Raw genomic sequence first — 21,931 nt, forward strand, 5'->3', positions numbered from 1 at the left:
TTCTTCCCTTTTGGTTTTCTAACTCTAAATCTTTGCATATTTTATTATAGTATTTGGCTTTTCTTCTCGAGCTGATCTTTGAAGTTTTCTGTTCAGCTCTTGGACCTCTTCAATATTTCCATTTGCTTAGCTGATTGGTAGAGATCCATATTTCTGCCCTTTCCAAAGAGAGATGATCTAATGGAATGTGGAAATCAATGAACAATATCAATATCACATGCAAGTAAAATTTTGCTAAAGATAATTTAAAAAGACTGCTACACTACATTCATGGGGACTGCCAGAAGTTCAAGCTGGATTCAGACAAGGACGTGGAAAGAGGCATATCATTGCTGATGTCACATGGATCTTGACTGAAAGCAAAGAATACCAGAAAGCTGTCTACCTTTGCTTTATTGACTCTGCAAAGGCTTTCAACTGTGTAGATCATGACAAGCTAGGGACAACTTTTCTGAGAATGAATATTCTAGAATACTTCATTGTGCTCACAAGGAACTTGTTCATAGACCAAGAGGCAGTTGCTTGAACAGAACAAGGAAACACCGAATGACTCAAAATTAGGAAAGCTGTGCATCACGGTTTTATTATTTTACCATGCATATTAAATCTATGTGTTTAGCAAATAATCTGAGAAGCTGGGTTATATGAAGAAGAATGTGGCATCAGGATTTGAGGAAGACTCATTAACAAACAATGATATACAGACAATACAACCTTACTTGCTGAAAGGGAAGAGGCTTTAAAGTACTTACTGATGAAGATCAAACACTACAGTAGCCTTCCCTATGGTTTGCACTGCAACAAAAATCCTCACCACTGGAACAATAAATAATATAATCATAAATGGAGAAAAGATTGAAGTTGTTAAGTACTTCATTTTGCTTGGTTCCACTATCAACACTCATGAAAGCAGCAGTCAAGAAATCAAATGATGTACGTCACTGGCAAATCTGCTCTTCAAGACCTGTTTAAAATGTTCAAGAGCAAAAACTTCAATTTGAGGACTAATGTTGGCCTATCACAAGCTGTGATATTTTAATTCTTTCAAAGAACCAGCTTCTTGTCCTGTTGATTGTTTCTACAGTTTTTCTGTTTTCTTTCTAATTTATTTCTGCTCTAATCTTTATTATGTCTTTTCTTTTGGTGGCTGTGGGTTCCCCTGTTGGTCTGTTTCTAATTGTTGTAGATGCTGTGTTAATGTGTTAATTTTAGTTCTTTCTTCTTCTTGGATGTGTGCATTTATTGCAATAAATTGTCCTCTCAGCACCGCTTTCACCTTGTCCCAAAGATTTTGGTATGTTGTGTTTTCATTCTCATTTATTTCTAGAAACTTTGCGAATTCATGTTTCATTTCTTCTCCTACCCAGTCACTTTTCAGCAGGGTGTTATTCAGTTTTCATGTATTTGACTTGGTTTCCTTGGTCTTCCTATTGTTAATTTCTAATTTGATAGCATTGTGGTCTAAGAAGATGCTTTGTAGTATTTTGAATTTGTAAATTTATGTAGATTTGTTTTGTGGCCTAAAATGTAAGCCATGGTATTTTAATAGCCTCATGTGCATATGAAAGTTTGGCAGTGAATAAGGAAGATAGTAGAAGAATTAATGCATTTAAGTTAAGGTGTTGCAGGAAATATTAGAATATGGACTGCCAGAAGAACAAACAAATCTGTGTCAGAAGAAATACAATTAGAGTGCTCCTTAGAATCCAAGATGGAAAGACTTTGTCTCTCATAGTTTAGACATATTATCAGGAGGGACCAATCCCTGAAAAAAGACATCATGCTTGGTAAAGTAGAGGATTAGCCAAAAAGAGGAAGACCCTCAATGAGATGGATTGGCACAGTGGCAGCAGTAGTGGGCTCAAGCTTAACAACAAATGTGAGGATGGTGCTGGGTTGGGCAGTGTTTTGTCTGTTGTGTATAAAGTTGCTATGAGTTGGAACCACAGCACCTAACAATCACAACAACAATCTTTATGGAAGCAGACTACTAGGAATTTCTCAGGTGGATTTGCTGCATGTGTTTTATAACATCAACCCTTTGATTAGCAGATGAGTGCTTATGTATTTGTTCCAACATTTGTTTAGATGATAACATCAGCTTTATCACATTTGCCAGAATCATTCCTCATGTAATTTTGATAGATATTTGAGAGAACTCAAACTGGATTGAGTTAGATTTCCTAAAATACGTTGTGAATTTATTTCCTTCCATTTGTGAATCATGCTGTACAATTCTTTATACAGAGTCCCAAGTAGGGCAACCTACCTTTGAGGCCCTTTGAAGGTTCTAACAACCATTTTCAAGGAACCTCATACCCACAGTTTATACTAACTTGTCATAGCCACTTAAAGTCAAATTAGTCTTGACATTCAAGGCCCTGTTCTGCTACCAGATGGCCACAGATTGACAGTGTTCTCAGCCAACCCTCAGGTATAACCTGAGCAGGTGTGGGGAGATTGACTGAATAAGCAGAATCATCAGCAGTGTCAGCATTGTTGCCTCCTTGTTTGGAGATAAATAAAGTCCTCCTTTGTGATTTGATTGATAGCATCTAGTTGAACCAACTGGGTTCAACAGCTTACATAATATCTAGTGATTTTGTCATTCTATTTGAAAAAAAATGAAAGGAAGATCTCAAAATTACAAAAACTCAAAATACAGATGAGTATGCCCTTCACAAGATCAAGTGTTCATGCTTTAAATCCTCATCTTTAAGTAAAGGGTTGGACTAAATGATCCCTTATGTCTTTCTGAGCTCTTGCTGTTTTTGTATTACTATTAGCAATAGTAACAGAAATAATAAAATAATGCTGTCATTTTAAAAACGATAATTTCATTTTTAAAGGTAAAATCATGAATCCCTTATACATAAATGAATACATTAAAGGTGTTGCTTAGCTCTTCAGTTAATAAGGAATCAGTAAGATGTTACAAAAAGCTCAAATGAGAATCTGGATAATAGAAACAGTAACAATAAGGAATGCTGAAGTGAATCTGTTAACAAATGAAAAACTATCCATAGACATCATAGATGTAGCAGTGAAAAAATTGAATGCATTGCCTTGAGTATATCTGATAAAAAAGACTAAAGTGTTCAAGAGCAAAGATGTCCTTTTGAGAACTAAAGTGCTCCTGACCCAAGTCATGGTATTTTCAATTGCCTCATATGCATACAGATCATGGATAATAAATAAAGACTGAAGAAGGAAAATTGATGTCTTTGAAGTACGATGTTAGTAAAGAATATTGATTATACACTGGATTTGCAGAGAATGAACAAGTATGTCCTGGAATAATTACAAGAACAGCCAGAATGCTCCTTAGAAATGAGGAGGGTGAGATTTCATTTCATGTACTTTTGGCATGTTATCAGGAGGGAACAGTCCCTGGAGAAAAACATCAAACTTGGTAAAGTAGAGACTCAGGGAAAAAGAGGAAGACTTGTTTAAAGAACAACCAGAATGCTCCTTAGAAACCAGGATGACCAGATTTCGTCTTTCATATTTCAGACATATTATCAGGAGGGACCAGTCCATGGAGATGGACATCATTTGGGGTAAAGTGGAGGGACACAGAAGAAGAGATTGATTGGAACAGTGGCAACAACAATCGGCTCAAGTGTAACAGCAATTGTGAGGATGGCCCAGGACCAGGAGATGTTTCTTTATGTTGCACACAGGGTTGCTATGAGTCAGAAATGATGCAACAGCATTTAACAACCACAGTAACAGTAGATTAACACAGTGGCCAAATAATGGGATAAAATATAGCAACAATTGTGAGAATGACTCAGGATGCTGGCAATGTTTTGCTTTGAAGTACCTAGCGTCGCTATGAATTGAAACATTTGGTGCAAAATTCTCTGCCAATCCAGGTTTGGCCTGCAGTGCTGAACAATGTAAATCAAAATAGCATAGATGGAAGGAGAGGTTTGATGGCAGATCAGGGAGAAGTGCAGTGATAACACAGAATTCAGGAAGAAGCAGGTTCAGGGGATGGTCCCATAACTCTGAACTACATATAAAGTAATATTTAGAAAGTTTGAAGACTTACAGCAGTTGAATTTGTAGTAGAAGCAAGAAATCTAGTGCTTTTGGGAATCTAACAGTCTCAGTGGCTTCCTGAGCAGCCATCTTGGGTGACATGGAGCATGGGCAGGGGGTAGGGGTGGGGGATCAGAGCTGATCAGAGATAAAGGTATAGACATTCTTTCTTTCTTTTTAAATTGTTTATTGGTCTCTTGCTGTCTGCACACCTCCATTCTGGTGACTAGAGGGGATGCCTGAGTGAGTGGACACTCACCCCCCCATCCCCAAGGGTTCTATTACACATGTGTACAGATCTGCTCAGAATTTCAAGGGAAAAGTCCCACTGAAAAACCACACGGCAACACAAAATGGCACAGCCGGCCCTGAACTGTTTATCACTAGGAAAAAGGCCTGAATGGGGGTTGGGGAGTGGGAGAGACACAGATTAAAAGGAAAAAGGCTGAAAATGAAATCCTAAGTTATGTCATAACAACCAGCAGTGGCATATTGAAATTTCTTAGGTGGTCTTGAAGTCAAGAAGCTGACAGAGGGACATTAAAGTCATACTCATATTTGGCTACAAAAAATTTTTTTCCCCTCTTTTTCTTTTTTCTGCAATTATAGACTACAATATCTAATCTGTACTTTTGCTGTTGCTGTTTTGTTTTTTGGTCCGCTCTTTACCTTTACAGGGCTCTTTCTCTCCCTACATTACCCAAGAAGAGACAGCAATTGCGGTCATACAGTCAAGCTAAAATCACACCCTATAAAATCCCTCCATCTAGGTAGGGACCAATATCAGCTGCCATACACCAGGTAGGCAGCCAACACCTGCGACAGTTAATCTGAGTTGAGCAATAAGATGAGTGAAAAGGGAAGCACATATCCTGATCACATCTACCTGGAGGCAATCAGAAAGCATAATAAAATAACAACATACAGTCATCTAAGTGTTAAGGTCACAGCTAACTACTGAATATGCTCAAGAAACAGATGATCATCTCTGGACATGTCCAGGATAAAGTGCCTGAGACAAATGATCTGGAGGTAGACCTATACTCCATATCAGAAGGAGGGCAGGCTTTGGAAATGCCTGAGAAGGAGTTCCGAAATATGATCATGAAATGTATCAAAACACTTTACAAAAGAGTTGAGAAAAATAAGGAAGAAGTCAGAAAAGTGCTACAGGAATAATCAATTAAGATACAGCATTAGAAACAATTCAAAAACTACAGAAAGAGGTCCAAATTATTAATAATAGAATACCAGAAATGGACAATACACTGAAAGGGCAAAGGAGTAGAACTGAAGAGATGGAAGCCAGAACTACTGATCTGGAAGACAAATCTCTCAATACTACTAAGATAGAAGAGCAAGCAGAAAAAAAGGATAAAAAAGTCTGAAAAAGGTCTAAGATTCATATTGGACAACATGAAGAGGAAAAACTTAAGAATTATTGGCATTCCGGAACAGGAAGAATGACACAAGTCCACAGAAAAAATAATTGAAGAGTTGCTGGCAGAAAATTTCCCTAACATCAAAGTATATAAAGCAAACTCTAATAGATTTGAAGAAAGAAATAGACAAATCTACAATACTAGTGGGCGATTTTAATATACCACTTTCAAAAATGGATAGAACAACCAGAAAGAAACTTGACAAACACAGAGGAATTAAACAACACAATCAGCCAACTAGACCCTCATAGATGTGTACAGAACACTCAACCCAACAACAGCACAATACACATTCGTTTGCAGTACACATGGAACATTCTCAAGAATAGACCATGTGTTAGGCCATAAAATATGCCTCCAAAAAATTGACAAGCATCAAAATATTACAAAGCATTTTCTCAGACCACAATACTATAAAATTAGAAATCAACACTAGGAAGACCAAGGAAATAAAGTCAAATACATGGAAACTGAATAACACCATGATGTACAGTGACTGGGTAGTAGAAAAATAAAACATGAATTCACAAATCTCCTAGAAACAAATGAGAATAAAAACACAACATACCATAATCTTTGGGACATGGCAAAAGAAGTGCTGAGAGGACAGTTTATTTCAATAAATGCACAAATCTATAAAGAAGAAAGATCAGCACAACATCTCCAACAACTAGAAACAGACCAGCAAAGTAAACCTACAGTCAACAGAAAAAAGGAAATAATAAAGATGAGAGCAGAAATATATGTCACTGAACTACACAAGCAGAAATTGTTGAATTGGTGCATGTTTTGCTGTGTATATTTACAACAACAACAAAATAACAAGAACAAACAGGATAGAATTGTAGAATTGTGCTCAGTAAGATGATTCTTTAAGAGGCAAAGAGGGATTCTTTACTGCTGACTTTTAAGAATGTGAATGTTTACTGACTCAGCCAAATAACAGTCTTCAACTAGATCTAAAAGTGTAATGAAAATAAGAGTATTCGGCTTACCCATGATGCTGTTTATCCGCCTCAGTGTAGAAGTATCTGAAATGTCTAACAACATGGCAAAATCAAGTGCTGAAGGGGGAATAGGTACTTCTTTGGAAACTGTAGGATCAACAGCCAATGTGGATATTTGTGTTCTCTTTGCTTCCAAGTCCATTTGTTCTTTGTTGTATCCTGTCAGAGCTTCCTCAAGAAGCTTTGCTTGGTTTAATGTCATTGGAAAACCATCCAGGATCCAGCCTTGATCTACAGGTACCTGACTAAATTGAAACAGAACAGACTCAGCATAGACAGAAGTACTTTTGCCACAATAATACAAAGAATCTCATCCATATCTTTCAATTCCACAGTAACTTATTGCATGAATTGTATTACTTTACAGATTAAGTTTACTCATGAACCACAGCCACTCCCTTGTTTAAATTCTTCAGTGGGTTCTTGCTGCTCACCAAATCCATTTCAATTTTAACATACTGTGGCAGAATAGGATCAGCCCTGGACTGTGAACCACAAGGTAGGCAGTTCAAACCTTGGAAACCCTACACTGGGTTCTTATGAGTCAGAATTAACTCAATGACACTTAACAACAACAACATTAAGACCAACTGGCCATAACTTTGAACTATTTGGTCTTCCCATTCCTATACTTCTAGATTTTGTCCATAAGCTTTTCCTCCTTTGAACCTCAGTTTCTTCATCTATCCAATGGGATATCATAACATACTTCACAGGGTAGAGCTGTGAGGATGAACTGAGATTGTACCTTTTAAAAACCCAGCAGGGTGAGTGATTAACTTTTCAGCTTAGGAGCAGAGGTCCCTGGGACCATCAAGGGAGAAGAGCAGAGAGCGGGACCCTACCCAGAGAAGCAGTGATGCCTGAGATGGAGGCAGAGGCAATGACGTGGAGAGATGGAGCACTTAGGGACTTTAGACACAGAGAGGGAGAGGGGCTGTGTGCTGATGATCGGGGAGGCAGGTTTGTAGTGTATAGCCTTTGGTTGGTTGATGATGCATGGAGGGGATTGTAACCATGGCAATGAGACAATATATGATAGGATGAATGTATAACTAATGTTCTCCCATGTAAACGATCACATAATTCACAATAAAACATTAAAACAAACAAATAAACCAACCCCAGAAGAGTGCCTGGAAGCACAGGGTGGCTATTCACACTGCAGGCTTAGAGAGTTCTCCTCCCCAGCCCACCCAGCCTGTTATGAACTTCTCTGACTCTCACTTCAGATGTCTTGACATAAAAATTCTAGTGAATTTTCTCTCCATTAGGCTAAAAATTGCTAAGGGAGAGTATTACCCCCTGGACACGTGCACTCAGCACCATGTCCTCTACATTAAAGTTTAAACCCTAAAGCACTTGGTTGGTGGAGACTATGGTTTCTAACTGGAATTCCAACTGTCATTTTGAGATTTGAAAGAAGTTCAGAATGCCCCTTGAATTCTTGATGTTACTTCCCTTGTTGACCATTAAACCATCAATGTGTCTATGCTTCCATAAGTCCAGGGAAAGGCCAGGGAGGGGCAGTTTTGGCCTCAGGATTACAAAAGAACTAGTGGAAGTTGCCTGTTCCTGACCTTAATGATTTGCCCAAAACAACAAATCTAATTTAAGTTAAAGGTTTGAGTCCTAGTGGCTATAACTCTGGACTTCATGATCATGAGTCATACTCCAATCATCATGTAGCAAATCCAGAACCAATGCTGCTGCTGTTGTTATGCACCATCGAGTTGGTACCCACTCATAGCACCATTATGCACAACAGAAGGAAGCACTGCATGGTTCTGTGTCAATTTCACAATCATTGCTTTCCTTCCGAGGAGGGACTGGTGAGTTTGAATTGCTGAAGTTGAGATTCAAACTGACCTTACAGGCCAGTGCTTATTCTACAATGCTTCACTAGTACATAGGAAAACCATGGCTGTGAATTGGGAAACTCCATTTGTAAGCATACAGATGGTTTCCCGCATCTGGATGATTAAGTTTGCTGTGTTTGTCCTGTTTCAGGCTTACTGAAAGTGTCTCTATAGAATATATATAAATCTGGGATCTTTATCTCTACTATAGAATAGAACTGCTACAAAAGTTATTATTTTTGATTTGTTGTTATTAGGAGCCAACAGAACGAAACATGGCCCAGTAATGTGCCAACCTCACACTCATTGCTCTTTTTGAGCAATTGCTGGTGCCACTGTACCAATCCATCTCTATGGGATCTTACTCTTTTCTTCAACCCTCCACTTTACCAGGGAATGGTCCCTCCTGATGATATGTCTGAAGTATGAGAGATTAAGTCTGGCTTCCAAGAAGCTTTTTATTTATGTGTTTGTTCTTTTGGCAGTCCATGGTACTTTTAATATTCTCTTCTAACACCATATCTCAAATGCATCAATTATTCTATGGTCTTTCTTATTCATTGTCCAACTTTCACATGCATATGAGATTATTGAAAATACCATAACTTGGGTCAAGCACAGTTAGTCCTCTTGAAATGGTTGAACTTCGACCATTTTTTGATACGGTGACTCTTTGTATACCATCCATCTTGTTTTAATACTCTCTGCATCATTCAATATTTTGCCCATAGAATCCTTTAATATTTCAGGTCAAGGCTTGAATTTTTTCTTCATTTCCTTCAGCTTGAGAATTGCTGAGCTTTTTCTTCCCTTTTGGTTTTCTAACTCCAGGTCTTTGCACACTTTGTTATAATATTTGACTGTATCTTCATGAGATGCTCTTTGAAATTTTCTATTTAGCTCTTCACCTCATCTCTTCAATTTGCTTTAGCATCTCTATGCTAGAGAGCAAGTTTTACAACTCTACTGGTCTTTGGTCTTTAGTGTCTAATGCATCAAATCAGTTCTTCAGATGATCTCTAAATTCGGGTGGGATATGTTCAAAATCATATTTTGGTTCTTGTGTACTTGTATTAATTTTCTTCTGTTTCAGCCTGAACTTGCATATGAGTAATTGATGGTCTGTTCCACAGTCTGTCCCTGGCCTTGTTTTGGCTGATGGTATGGAGTTTTTCTACCATCTCTTTCCACAGATGTAGTCAATTTGATTTCTATATATTACATCTGGTGAGTTCCATGTGTATAATCATCCTTTGTTGTTTAAAAAAGTGTGTGCAATGAAGACAATGGTATTGCAAAATTATATCATGTGATCTCCAGCATTGTTTCTATCGCCAAGGCCATATTTTCCAATGACCGATCCTCCCTCTTTATTCCCAGCCTTTGCATTCTGCAGTTGTTGTTAGGTACCATCGAGTTGGTGCTGACTCATAGCGACCCTATGCACAACAGAACGAAACACTGCCAGATTCTGGGCCAACCTCACAATTGCTGCTATGCTTGACCTCATTGATGCTGCCACATTGCCAATCCATGTCGCTGAGGGTCTTCCTTTTTTTCTCTGACTTCCATTTTACCAAACATAATATTCTTCTCCAGCAAGTGTACCTTCCTGACAATATGCCCTAAGTATGAGAGACGAAGTTTGGCCATCTTGGTCTCCAAGGAGCATTCTGGCTGCACTTCGTCCAGCACAGATCTGTTGGTTCTTTTGGCAGGCCATAGCATTTTCAATATTATCCTCCAACACCATAACTCAAAAGCATCAATTCTTCTATGATCTTCCTTATTCACTGTCCAGCTTTCGAATGCATATGAGGTTATTGAAAATACCATGGCTTGTATTAGGCACACCTTATTCCTCAAACTGACATCTTTGCTCTTCAACACTTTAAAAAGTTCTTGAGATTTGCCTAATGCAATATGTTGTTTGTTTTCAGACTACTGTTTCCATGCATGTTGATAGTTGATCCAAGAAGAATGAAGTCCTTGACAACTTCATTCTTTTATCCATTGATAAGAATGTTGTTTATGGTCCAGTGGTGAGGAATTTTGTTTTCTTTATATTGAGATGCAATCCATAGCGAAGGCTGTGCTCTTTGATCTTCATCAGTAAATGATGAAATCCTCTTCACTTTCAGCAAGCAAGGTTGTATCATCTGCAAATCGCAGGTTGTTAATGAGTCTTCCTCCAATCCTGATGCCATGTTTCTCTTCATAAAACCCAGTTTCTCAGATTATTTGCATAGCGTATAGGTTGATTAAGCATGGTGAAAGAATACAACGCTGTCATACACCTTTCTTAATTTTAAACCATTCAGTGTTCCCATGTTCTGTTGGAACAACTGCCTCTTGGTCCAGGCACAGATTCCTCATGAGCACAATTAAGTGTTCCGGAATACTCATACTTCGTAATGTTGTCCATAGCTTGTCATGACACACACAATCGAAAGCCTTTGCATAGTCAATAAAGGACAAGTAAACATCTTTCTGATATTCTCTGCTTTCAGCCAAGATCCATCAGACATCAGCAATGATATCCCTCCTTCTACAGTCTCTTCTGAATTTGGCTTGAACCTCTTAAAGTTCTCTGTCAATGTATGCTTGCAGCTGATTCTGTATTACCTTTAGTGAAACTTTACTGGCATGGGATATCAAAATATCGTCCAATGATTTCCGCATTCATTGGGTCACATCCATTGGGTCATCTCTCTTTGGAATGGGCACAAATATGGATCTCTTCCAATCAGCCAGATAGTTGTCTTCCAAATTTCTTGGCATAGATGAGTGAGTGCCTCCTGTGCTACCTCACTTTCTTGAAAGATTTCAATTTTTATTCCATCAATGCCTGGTGCCTTGTTCTTTGCCAATTCCTTCAATGTACCTTGGACTTCCTCCTTCAATGTCATTGGCTCTTGATCATATGCTACCTCTTGAAATGGTTGAACATCAACCCTTTCCTTTCGGTACAGTGATTCTGTGTATTCCTTCCATCTTCTTTGATGTTTTCTGCATCATTCAATAATTTGCAAAGAGATTCCTTCAATAATGAAATTCAAGACTTGAATTTTCAGTTTTCCCAAATTGAGAAATGCTGATCGTGTTCTTCCTTTTTGGTTTTCTGACTCCAGATCTTTGCACATTTTGTTTTCATATTGTATTTGACTTTGTCTTCTAGAGCTGACCTTTGAAATTTTCTGTTCAGCTCTTGTGCCTCCTCATTTCTTCCATTTGTTTTAGCATTTCTATGCTAGAAAGCAAGTTTCAGTGTCTCTCCTGACATACATTTTGACCTTTTCCTTTTTTCTTGTCTTCTTAATGAGTTTTTGCTTTTTTCATGTATGATGTTCTTGATGTCATTCATAGCTCTTCTGGTCTTCATACGTTAGTGTTTACTGTATCGATTCTGTTCTTCAGATGATCTCTGAATTCAGGTGGGATATATTCAAGGTCATATTTTGGTTGTCATGGACTTGTTTTCATATTCTTCAACATCAGTTTGAATTTGCATGTGAACAATCTGCCCCTGGCTTTGTTTTGATGGATGATATGGAGTTTTTGCATAGAAGTAGTCAATTTGATATCTATGTATTCCATCTGGTGAGGTCCACGTGTATAGTCATCTCTTGTAGCGTAGTGGTTACAAATCAGGCTGCGAACCACAAGGTCAGCAGTTCGAAACTACCAGCTGTTCTGTGGGAGAAAGATGAGGCTTTCTGCTCCCATAACGATTTACAGCCTCAGAAACCCTGTACAGGGTCACTATGAGTTGGAACTGACTCTACAGTACTTAACAACAACAACAACAAAGTTGTCTAAAGAAGGTATTTGAAATAAACATATCATTGATTTTGCAGAATTCTATCATGCTATCTCCAACATCATTTCTATCACCAAGGCCATATTTTCCAACTATTGATCCTTCCTCTTTGCTCCCAACCTTTGCATTATAAAACTAGTAATGATCCATACATCTTGATTGCATGTTTGATCAATTTCAGATTGAAGAAGTTGGTAGAATTCTCCTATTTCATCCTCATTGGCTTTAGTGTTTGGTGCATACAGTTGAATAATAGTGGTATTAACTGGTCTTCCCCATAGGCACATGTATATTATCCTATCACAGACAGCATTTTACCTCATGACTGATCTGGATATGTTCTTTTTGACAATGAATGCAACACCATTCCTCTTTAATTTGTCATTCCTGGCATAGTAAAGCATATGGTTGTCAGATTCAAAATTGCCTATACCAGTCCATTTCAGCTTACTAATGCCTAAGATAATGACGTTTATGCATTTCACATCATTTTAGCCAATTTCTAATTTTCCTAGATTTGTACTTCGTTCATTCCATGTTCTGATTATTAATGGATGTTTACAACTGTTTCTCTTCATTTTGAGTTGTGCCCCATCAGAAAATGAAGATCCTGAGGGCTTTACTCCCACATGCTTTACTCCATTCATGTCATCATGGTCAACTCTACTTTGAGGACAAAGCTCTTCCTCAGTCTAAAGGCAGTGATGACAAAATTGAAGAATTCTACCAAGTTCTTCAGTTCAAAATTGATCAAACATATGATTAAGAGGGATTGATAATTACTGGTGATTAGAATTTGCATTCTAATCACTACTGGTGATTTTGGATCCTGTCCATCTTGGGTAACCCTGCTTGTATTTAAAATACTGGTGACAGAGCTTCCAGAATCACAGCAACATGAAATCCACCAGACTATGACAAACTGACAGATGAGTATATGCTGTGATTATGTTATTTCCAGACAGGCTCTTGCTCTTGGCCTCCAAAGGGTGCCAGTTGTTTTACCAACTTGAAAACTCGTGAAAGGGGCACAAGTTTACTCTTCTATCCCCTTGTTGTTGTTAAGTGCCATCGGGTCAGTTACAACTCATAGCGACCCTGTACAGGGTTTCTGAGGAGCAATTCTATGTACAACCACCAAACTTGCAGTTCAAACTTACTTTAAAGTCCAGTGCATTAATCCTCAGGCCATATAAATGACATAAAATTGGAATTTTTGCCTTTGGATTAAACCAGAGCTTAGTAATGCATTCTGAATAGAATGAATTTTTTGATTTGTTGGCCTATAATGAAAACATTTTCCTTGAGTACATGGCCAGGTCTGGATGACCTCGTCCATTGCCCATGGCCTCCGATGCCATTTCAGGGGCAGTTCCACTGGGAGGTGGAACACTTAGGCTCTGTTCATGCAGTAACTAGATGTAACTCAGAGCATTTCACTGAGCTGCCTTGTGTCAACATTTCCTCACTGAAAAGGGAATGGGCTGAATTAGATCAAAGGCTTTCAAACTGATGAAAAGCCTCAGGAGGTGCTTCCAGGGAAATGAGGAGGGAAATGGCATTCTCATAATGAAGTTCTTGACATTATACCTCCTATGAAATGAAAGCTCTACATCCTATATGATGCTTTTAATATATACTTTTCTTTGAACATGGAGTCTCATGCTTAAAACAATCTTTATACCAGTCTGAAAGGAACTCTGGTAGCGTAATGAGTTACCCAATGGGTGGCTAACCAGGAGATCAGAAATTTGAATCCACCAGGCACTATATGGGAGAAAGATGAGGCTTTCTGCTCCTGTAAAAATTTATAGCTTCTGATACCCTATAGTCAGAATCAATTCGACGGTATACCACAACCACCACCATCACCAGTCTGAGAAATATTATATTATGAGTCTTAGAATAAAGTCCCTTCCAACTCGAAGGGCAGCAGTCTTGTGACCTGATTTCTGCAGCATTGCATTTCAAGAGCAATCAGTGCAAGATAGACATCGTCATTGAGAAACATCTTAAATCTTTAATGCAGTCTCTTAAGAAAACATTAATGTTTTCTACAATGTAGCATGGTCTTTAAAACCCTCCTTACTCATTTCTCTCAGCCTTAACATTTCCCATGTATACTAGCTATTTCAGTTCTATTTCCTTATCCACAAGAAATTTTCTTAAACTCCTCCACAATAGTCTTTCGATTATTTTTTCCCATCCCTCTCAGCCTCATCTCTGTATTACAATGATCAACATAGTCTTTATGGCTTTTAAAAATTTCTCTCTTCTCTCATAACTCGAGTTCTGTATTACAAGGGAGAGATGAGGAAATTACATAATGATGTTGTTGTTGTTGTTAAGTGCTATCAAGTCGGTTCCGACCCATAGCGACCCTGTACAGGGTTTCCAAGGCTGTAAATATTTACAGGAGCAGAAAGCCTCATCTTTCTCTCATGGAACAGCTGGTAGTTTTGAACTACTGACCTTGCGGTTCACAGCCCCATTCATAACCACTACGCTACCAAAGCTCCTTTACATAATGATAGCATTTGTTTTTTTCTTTTACTTTATCCTTTATTTCAAGTCACCTAAAGAGCCCTGGTCTGGTGCTATAGTATACAGTACAAGGTCCATTTGAATGACAAGTATGGCAGTTCAAACTTAGCAGCACTCCTTGGAAACCCTATACAGTATCACCATGAGTCAGAATGACTCAATGACACTTAACAACAACAAGAAATACTATCATATATGTTATTCCTTGCTTGTACATACTCCGCTTTGTCATTGCCTTGTGTCCTATCACTGCCTATATCTAAAAGTTCAGCCTTCACATTCCTGGGTTCAACCAGTTGGTTCCCACTTCTTGAAACCTGACCATGTGGACCTCTGGTAGCGTAGTGGTTACGAGTCGGGCTGCGAGCCGCAAGGTCAGCAGTTCGAAACTATCAGTGGTTCTGCGGGAGAAAGATGAGGCGGTCTGCTCCTGTAAAGATTTATAGCCTCGGAAACCCTGTGTAGGGTCGCTATGAGTCAGAACTGACTCCACGGCACACAACAACAACAACAAAGTGGTGCAGGGTGGTAATGAAATACAGACACACACATCACAAAATATTTCTTTACCTTGTTGCATGGTATATAAATGCATATTATCTATTAGATGTTTAAAATAAAAATATCTTTTATTATCTTTTCCACCTCTGTTTGTGCGAAAACCATGTAAGGATCATGTCTGAACTTGCCCTGGCTTCACAAGGGAGAAAGTGAGTCAAACTCAAAATCAGTCCAAGGCAATTCCTATGAAGCAGAGGTCAGACATGCTTCCACTCTCCAGCCTTCTTTGTCCTATTCTGACACCAACCATACCTCCCACAGCACTCTCTGTTTTACATCTGGGTTTGATAATCATTGCAATGTCCACATTGAACTCATAACAACATTCATGATTATGAGGTTTATTAAAGAAGTGAACCAGGTACAATTCAGAATTTATAAAGCTCAGGATACAGCAGCTCTCCTGTCAAGAAACACTCTTGTATGCCATACTGCAGGCATACCTCATTCTTGTGTCTGGCCTCCAACTATGTAGCCCTTTGGCCTCCAACTTTGTGGCCCCTTGGCCTCTGCTCTGCTCAGGCAAGTGTTACAAAGCTCTTTTAGCCAACTGTGAATGCCCAAAGGGGTATTCTTCCAGCCAGTCTCCTTCCTGTAGGAACTCAGCTTTACTCAGTCCATGGGTCTAGAGCCCAAAGCTTCTCTGTCTTTATATGCCACTGCTTCTTCTATCGCTACTGCTATCACCTCTGCCAAAGCTATTTCTCTAGGTAGGGATATCATACTTCATTCATACTTTTCCTTCCTGATGGTCCTGGGATCTTCTATCTCTACTTCTGAGATGGCTTCTTGCAAACTTAGCTGGAGGGTAAAACGAACCAATACCAGCTTTAGAGTCCTGCATACTTTATTTGCATGGTTGTGTGATGCTGTAAGACAGCACTGGACCACAAGGTTGGTTTGAACCATAAGGTTGGCAGTTCAAACTCACCAAACCACTGCTCAGAAACCTTGTACAGGGTCACTGTGAGTCAGAATTGACGCGATGGCACTTAACAACACCAACAACATCCATTCACTTGGTGAGAATTAAGAAGACTTTGGATAGAAAAGCTATATGAAAGAAACTCAAGGCACCACAGTGTGATAAAGGATATGTTAAATAGAAACCAAAAAGAAAAAAAAATGTGATACATACTTGATAGCATTAACCATGATGCTCACTAGCAACATGTCAGGAATGCTCATTCCTTTCTTCAACAACTGTTCTGATTGTGCACCTAGCTGAGCACGCGCTGTGAGCTGTGAAAAGAAACAATTATTGGTAAGGTGCAGGGTATGTGTCAACTTGGCTAGGTCATCTCAGTGGTTTGGCAGGTACTATATAATCCTCCTCCAATGTATGATCTAATGCAAGCAGTTAACCGACTGACTGGCAGGTTTGGGATTCATCAGCTCCAGCAACCCCATAAGCCACTAGTCTGCTACCTGACCTACAGATTTTGGGTTTGTCAGTCCCTGTTACTATTTGAGTCATGAGGAGCCTCCAGGCTGCCACTAACCCACTGATTTAGGATTTGCCAGTCTCCACAACTGCATGGGCCACTCCTTTGAAACAAATCTCCTTGTGCCTGTTTATACATGCGATCGTTGGTTTTGCTCCCTAGAGAACCCAGCATAAGACATTTAATACTGAGAATGGTTATAGAGGAGCAAAATGTCAAGGATGAATTTGATAAATTGGTTCTGAAGTCTATATCCAGTAGTAGAGAAGGCACTGCTAATCTATGACATGAGGTGGTGATAGAAATAGGCAAAATATTGCCACTGAATCAAATATTTGTGGAGAGGCAAGGCTCTGAGTGATTTCTAGACAAAGTGGTCACAGCAAAGGATGAGCTCAAAATTTCAGAGTCACCAGTTGTTGTTATGTTCCACCGAGTCGGTATCGACTCATAGCAATCCTATACACAACAGAACGAAACAGGTTAAGCTTCACATAAAAGACCTAAATGTTGCCTGAAAGACAGCCTTATTTCTTATAGTAATAGAACTGATATTGCCAAAAACCAAACCCAGAATCTTATTATAAGAGCAGCTGAATTCCAGTATTACTTGAACTCTTAACCTCAAATGGTGTCTAAGATTAAAGTGAGGACAATGATTGAGAAGAAATGGGATCCTGAAACTTGAGATAGGGAACATATTGGTAGGTAAATTCTATTGGAAAACTCCTTCCAACAAAATCAGCCTGCTTACTCCCATGTGAAGAGATTATTTCAATCTTCTTTGCTAAGCTACCCTCCAAAGTAAAACTATGATACCGTCCATCTCCATTTTGATGAGATTAAACCCAGTTGAGTCTGAAGAGTCTTCGTCTGAGCTATCACCTAATATATCACTTAATATAGGGCATCGCCTGAGGCATATGCCTCACTCTTGTGAGATAGTGTTGAATGTCCCTGTATCCACTCCCACCACCCATTTTTTTGCTTCAAGACCTGTAAATATACTTCTTTTTGTTGGGCCCACTAACCACAAATTCTTCATTCAATGTTTCAGGTTGTCTAAAGATTAGAAAAAGATCCAATAGTCTATTTGGATGGTTCATTGAAGTATAAATTAAGTATAAATTAAATGGTAGCTGACAATAAATTAAGTTAAAGTGCTAGAACTGCTTTGGTATATTGTACAAGAAAAATGTTAAAGTTGGTTCATCAGGTTGAGTCCACAGACCCATCTATGAAATGCCCTGAGGATATAACTTTCACCAAAATGGTGACTAGCAAAATTGTAAAGGGAGCCTCATAATTGTTGAAAACATCTATGATTGTTATTTAATGTAAGTCAGACTTGCCTGTGGGAACTGCCCCAACTGAATTAAGACACCTTACTACAATGGGGCTGAATGGACTCTTGAATAGTAGGGATCAAGTGGTTATAGTAATGGACAGCAGAATCCAAACAATAATCAGAATAGTCTGTTTGGATGGGCATATGGTGCTGGCTACTTAGTCAGGGTGTGTCCCTCATAGTCAAATACCTGGGAAATCTACTAGATATTTACTTGATGTGTGCAAGTAGAAGCATTCTACAGGAAGTGAATAGCAGACTAACTGAAAGCCAGAATAGAGAGCCATGGTCCTTCAATCAAGTCCCAGACTTGAGCCATTTTACAAACCAATAAGCCCTGGAATGAAAGCAATCTAGATTCCCTTGAGGAAGGACCCCCACTACAATGCCAAAAATTTATAGTTAACCTTTCTTCAAGCCTTTCCCACGGGGATCTACGGGCTTTTATCAGAGGGACTGTTCAGCAGGGTAGAAAGAAATAACCAGACTCTTGGGGGATTGCAGGACACTGATTGAACTGACATTCATTCCAGGAGACACAAAATACCACTGTGGCCCACCAGTCAAAGTAGGGGCATACAGGGATCATGTTTTTAAGGGAGCCTAGCTCAGATCCATTTCACAGTGGGTCTGTGGGTCTGTGCATCCATCCTATAGTGATTTCCCCAGTTCGAGAATGCATAATTGAAACATACATACTCAGCAACAAGCAGAACCCACACATTGAATAAACGACACATGGAATGAGGATTATTATGGTAGGAAAAGCTGGGAGGAAATGCTGTAACAGAACTACCTCTACCAAGGAAAACAGTAAATCAAAAGCAATAATGAATTCCTGGAAGGACTGCAGAGATTAGTGCCACCATGAAGGGCTTGCAGTGTACAGGTGTGGTGATCCCCACCACATCCCCATTCAACTCAATTATTTGACCTTTAAGAATGACAGTAGATTATCATAAACTTAACCAGATGGTGACACCAATTGAAACTGCTGTTCCAGATGTGGTTCATTGCTAGAGATAATTAATACATTTGGTACCTGGTATGTAGTTTTTGATCTAGTCAATGCCTTTTCCTTGATTCCAGTTTTAAAGGATCAGCAGAAGTACTTTGCCTTCAGCTGGTAAGGCCCACAATAGACCTCACTGTCCTACCTCAAGGTATACACACTCTCCAGTCCTATGTCATAGTTTATTCCATAGGAATCTTGACTGGCTTTCCCTTTCACAAGATGTCATAGTGGTCAGTTGCATTGATGACATTACGCTGATTGGATCTACTAAAGAAGAAGTATCAATGACTCTAGACTTAATAGTATGATATTTATATGTTAAAAGGAGGTAAAAGAGCTGAACAGAAAATTTCAAAGATCAGCTTGAGAAGACAAAGTTAAGTATTGTAATGAAATGCTCAGAGACCTGGAATTAGAAAAACAAAAGGGATGGACTAGCTCAGCATTCTCAAGCTCAATGAAAATAAATAAATAAATAAAAATTAAATAAATAACACAAGCCTTGACTTGCGATAGTGAAGGATTCAACGGGCAAAATGGACTCTTGGTTCATCGCTGTAGGACCAGCAATACACTGCAAACTACAAGTTTGTCAGTTCAAACCCACCAGCTGCTCCTCAGAAAACCTGTACAGAGTCACTATGAGTTGGAACTGACTAAAATAAACATGGACAAAATATTGAATGATGCAGAAAGCATCCAAGATGGAAGGAATACACTTAGTCGTTGGATTACAAAGATATGGCCAATGTTCAACAATGTAGCTATGATCAAGCACCCATAGTTCTGAAAGAAGAAGATCAAGATGCACTGTAGGCTTTGGCAAAGAACAAGGCTCCAGGAATTGATGGACTACAAACTGAAGTCTTTCAACAAACTGATGCTGCACTGGAGGCACTCACTCATCTGTTCCAAGAAATTTAAAAAACAGCTACCTGGCCAATTAATTGGAAGAGATCCATATTTGTGCCCATTCCAGAGAGAGGTGACCCAATGGAATTTGGAAATTATTGGACAATATCATTAATATCACATGCAAGTAAAATTTTGCTAAAGAGAATTAAAAAATGACTGTAACAGTACGTTGACAAGGAACTGCCAGAGGTTCAAGCGGGATTCAGATGAGGACGTGGAATGAGGAATATCTTGGCATTAGCTAAGTGGCCGTGTAGGGTTGGGTCAGTGTTCTCAAAGAGGCTGTCTGTGTTCCAAACCAGCACCAAATAAATGGGGCAATTTCTCCCATAGCCAGGATTCATGGGTATAGGAATCAAGAGGTACCAATGGGCAGGTAATCTTTCACTATGAACTCTGATAACCTACTGACAACACTTTTGCTTCTTGTCCCCATGATCCTATGCTGTGTTAATCTAGTGGGTTTAGGCCAAAGGAAGGAATGCTTCCTCCAGTCAACACAACACAGGTTCCATTTAACTAGAAATTATGAATGCCACCTGGCCAATTTGGGATCCTCTTGCCTCTAGATCAACCGGCAAAGAATGTTAGTTACCATAATGACTGCCCTGATTATTAAGAGGGATTCACACTGATTTTATTACAGAGGTAGAGAAGAGTATGTCTGGAATAAAGAGGATGTCATTGGACATCTTTAAATGCTACCATGCCTTGTGATTAAAGGCATATTAAGTCAGTTCCAAGTCACAGTGACCCTGAATAGGGTTTCCAAGGTGAACTGGAACCACTGACCTTGTGGTTAGAAGCCCAGTGCTTATCCTATAGCACCACACCAAGTGTCTATCTACATAAATACATGAACACATAGGCGGTATTATAAAAAGGCCTGGTTGTGCTGTAGACTATAAAGTCAGCAGTTCAAACTGATGAGTTGCTCTGTGGTAGCAAGATGACTCTGTCTACTTCCACAAAAATTTATAGTTTGGAAACCTTATATAGAGTTACTATGAGTTGGAATGGACTCCTTGGCAGTGGTTCAAGGGCTTTTTTTTTTTTTTTTTTTTAATCTTATATATGCATATAATGATTTTTGTTGCTATTAAGTGTTGTCGAGTAGGCTCTGACTCATAGTGTCCCTGTATAGAGTTTCAGAGGCTTGTAAATCTTTGTGGAAGCAGAAAACCTCATCTTTCTCCCATGGAGTAGCTGGTGGGCTTGAGCTGCTGACCTTGTGGTTCATAGTCCAGTGCTTATCCTATGGAACCTCTGCACTACCCATATGGGATTATATGTGTATAAATATATTCCCCCTCTTTATTCTATGACATCAAAAGAACCAACCCCAATTGTCCTGTGTTGATTCTAACTAATGTTGACCCTATAAGGAAGAGTAGAACCTGCCCCATCTACTTTCCAAGGCTGTAATTGGGTTCAAACCACTGACCTTTCAGTTAGCAACTGAGTGCTTAACCACTGCAGAGCCAAATTAAGGTCTTAATCAATTACTTATTATAAAATATAGGATGTAAACAGGCCTTTCATGTTTTTAGCCCTATACCTTAGTTGTCTCATGTTAGACTCAAGTATGACTTCAAAATTGTCTTTATTTAGAGATTATATATAGTTTAAGGAGATATATTCAGGTGACAGACAGTCAAATGCCTTTTTGTGATCAATAAAGCATAAGTAAACATCTTTCTGGTATGCTCTACTTTCAGCCAAGAACTATCTGACACCAACAAAAGCATTTTGGGGGTTACATATGGATCATAACAAACTATGGGTTCAGAAGAACAAATATTCCAGAGCACTTAACTGTGCTCATGAAGACCCTGTAAACCAAGAGGCAGTTGTTCAAACAGAACAAGAGGACAATGACTGGTTTAAAATCAGGAAAGTTGTGCACCAGGATTGTGTCCTTTCACCAT

The 21,931-nt window shown here is 39.0% G+C and overlaps 1 protein-coding gene across 1 annotated transcript in view; it reads right to left on the bottom strand.

Annotated features, from left to right (window-relative positions):
- SPEF2 (sperm flagellar 2) overlaps window positions 1-21,931 on the bottom strand; it is a 366,767-nt gene that overhangs the window by 201,384 nt on the left and 143,452 nt on the right. Inside the window, 2 exon segments of the mRNA XM_006876554.1 lie at window positions 6,485-6,741; window positions 16,419-16,522. Coding sequence (XP_006876616.1) covers window positions 6,485-6,741; window positions 16,419-16,522 — 361 coding nt within the window.

The sequence above is a fragment of the Chrysochloris asiatica genome, unplaced genomic scaffold, assembly GCF_000296735.1.
Source record: "Chrysochloris asiatica unplaced genomic scaffold, ChrAsi1.0 scaffold00390, whole genome shotgun sequence".
Lineage (NCBI taxonomy): Eukaryota > Metazoa > Chordata > Mammalia > Afrosoricida > Chrysochloridae > Chrysochloris > Chrysochloris asiatica.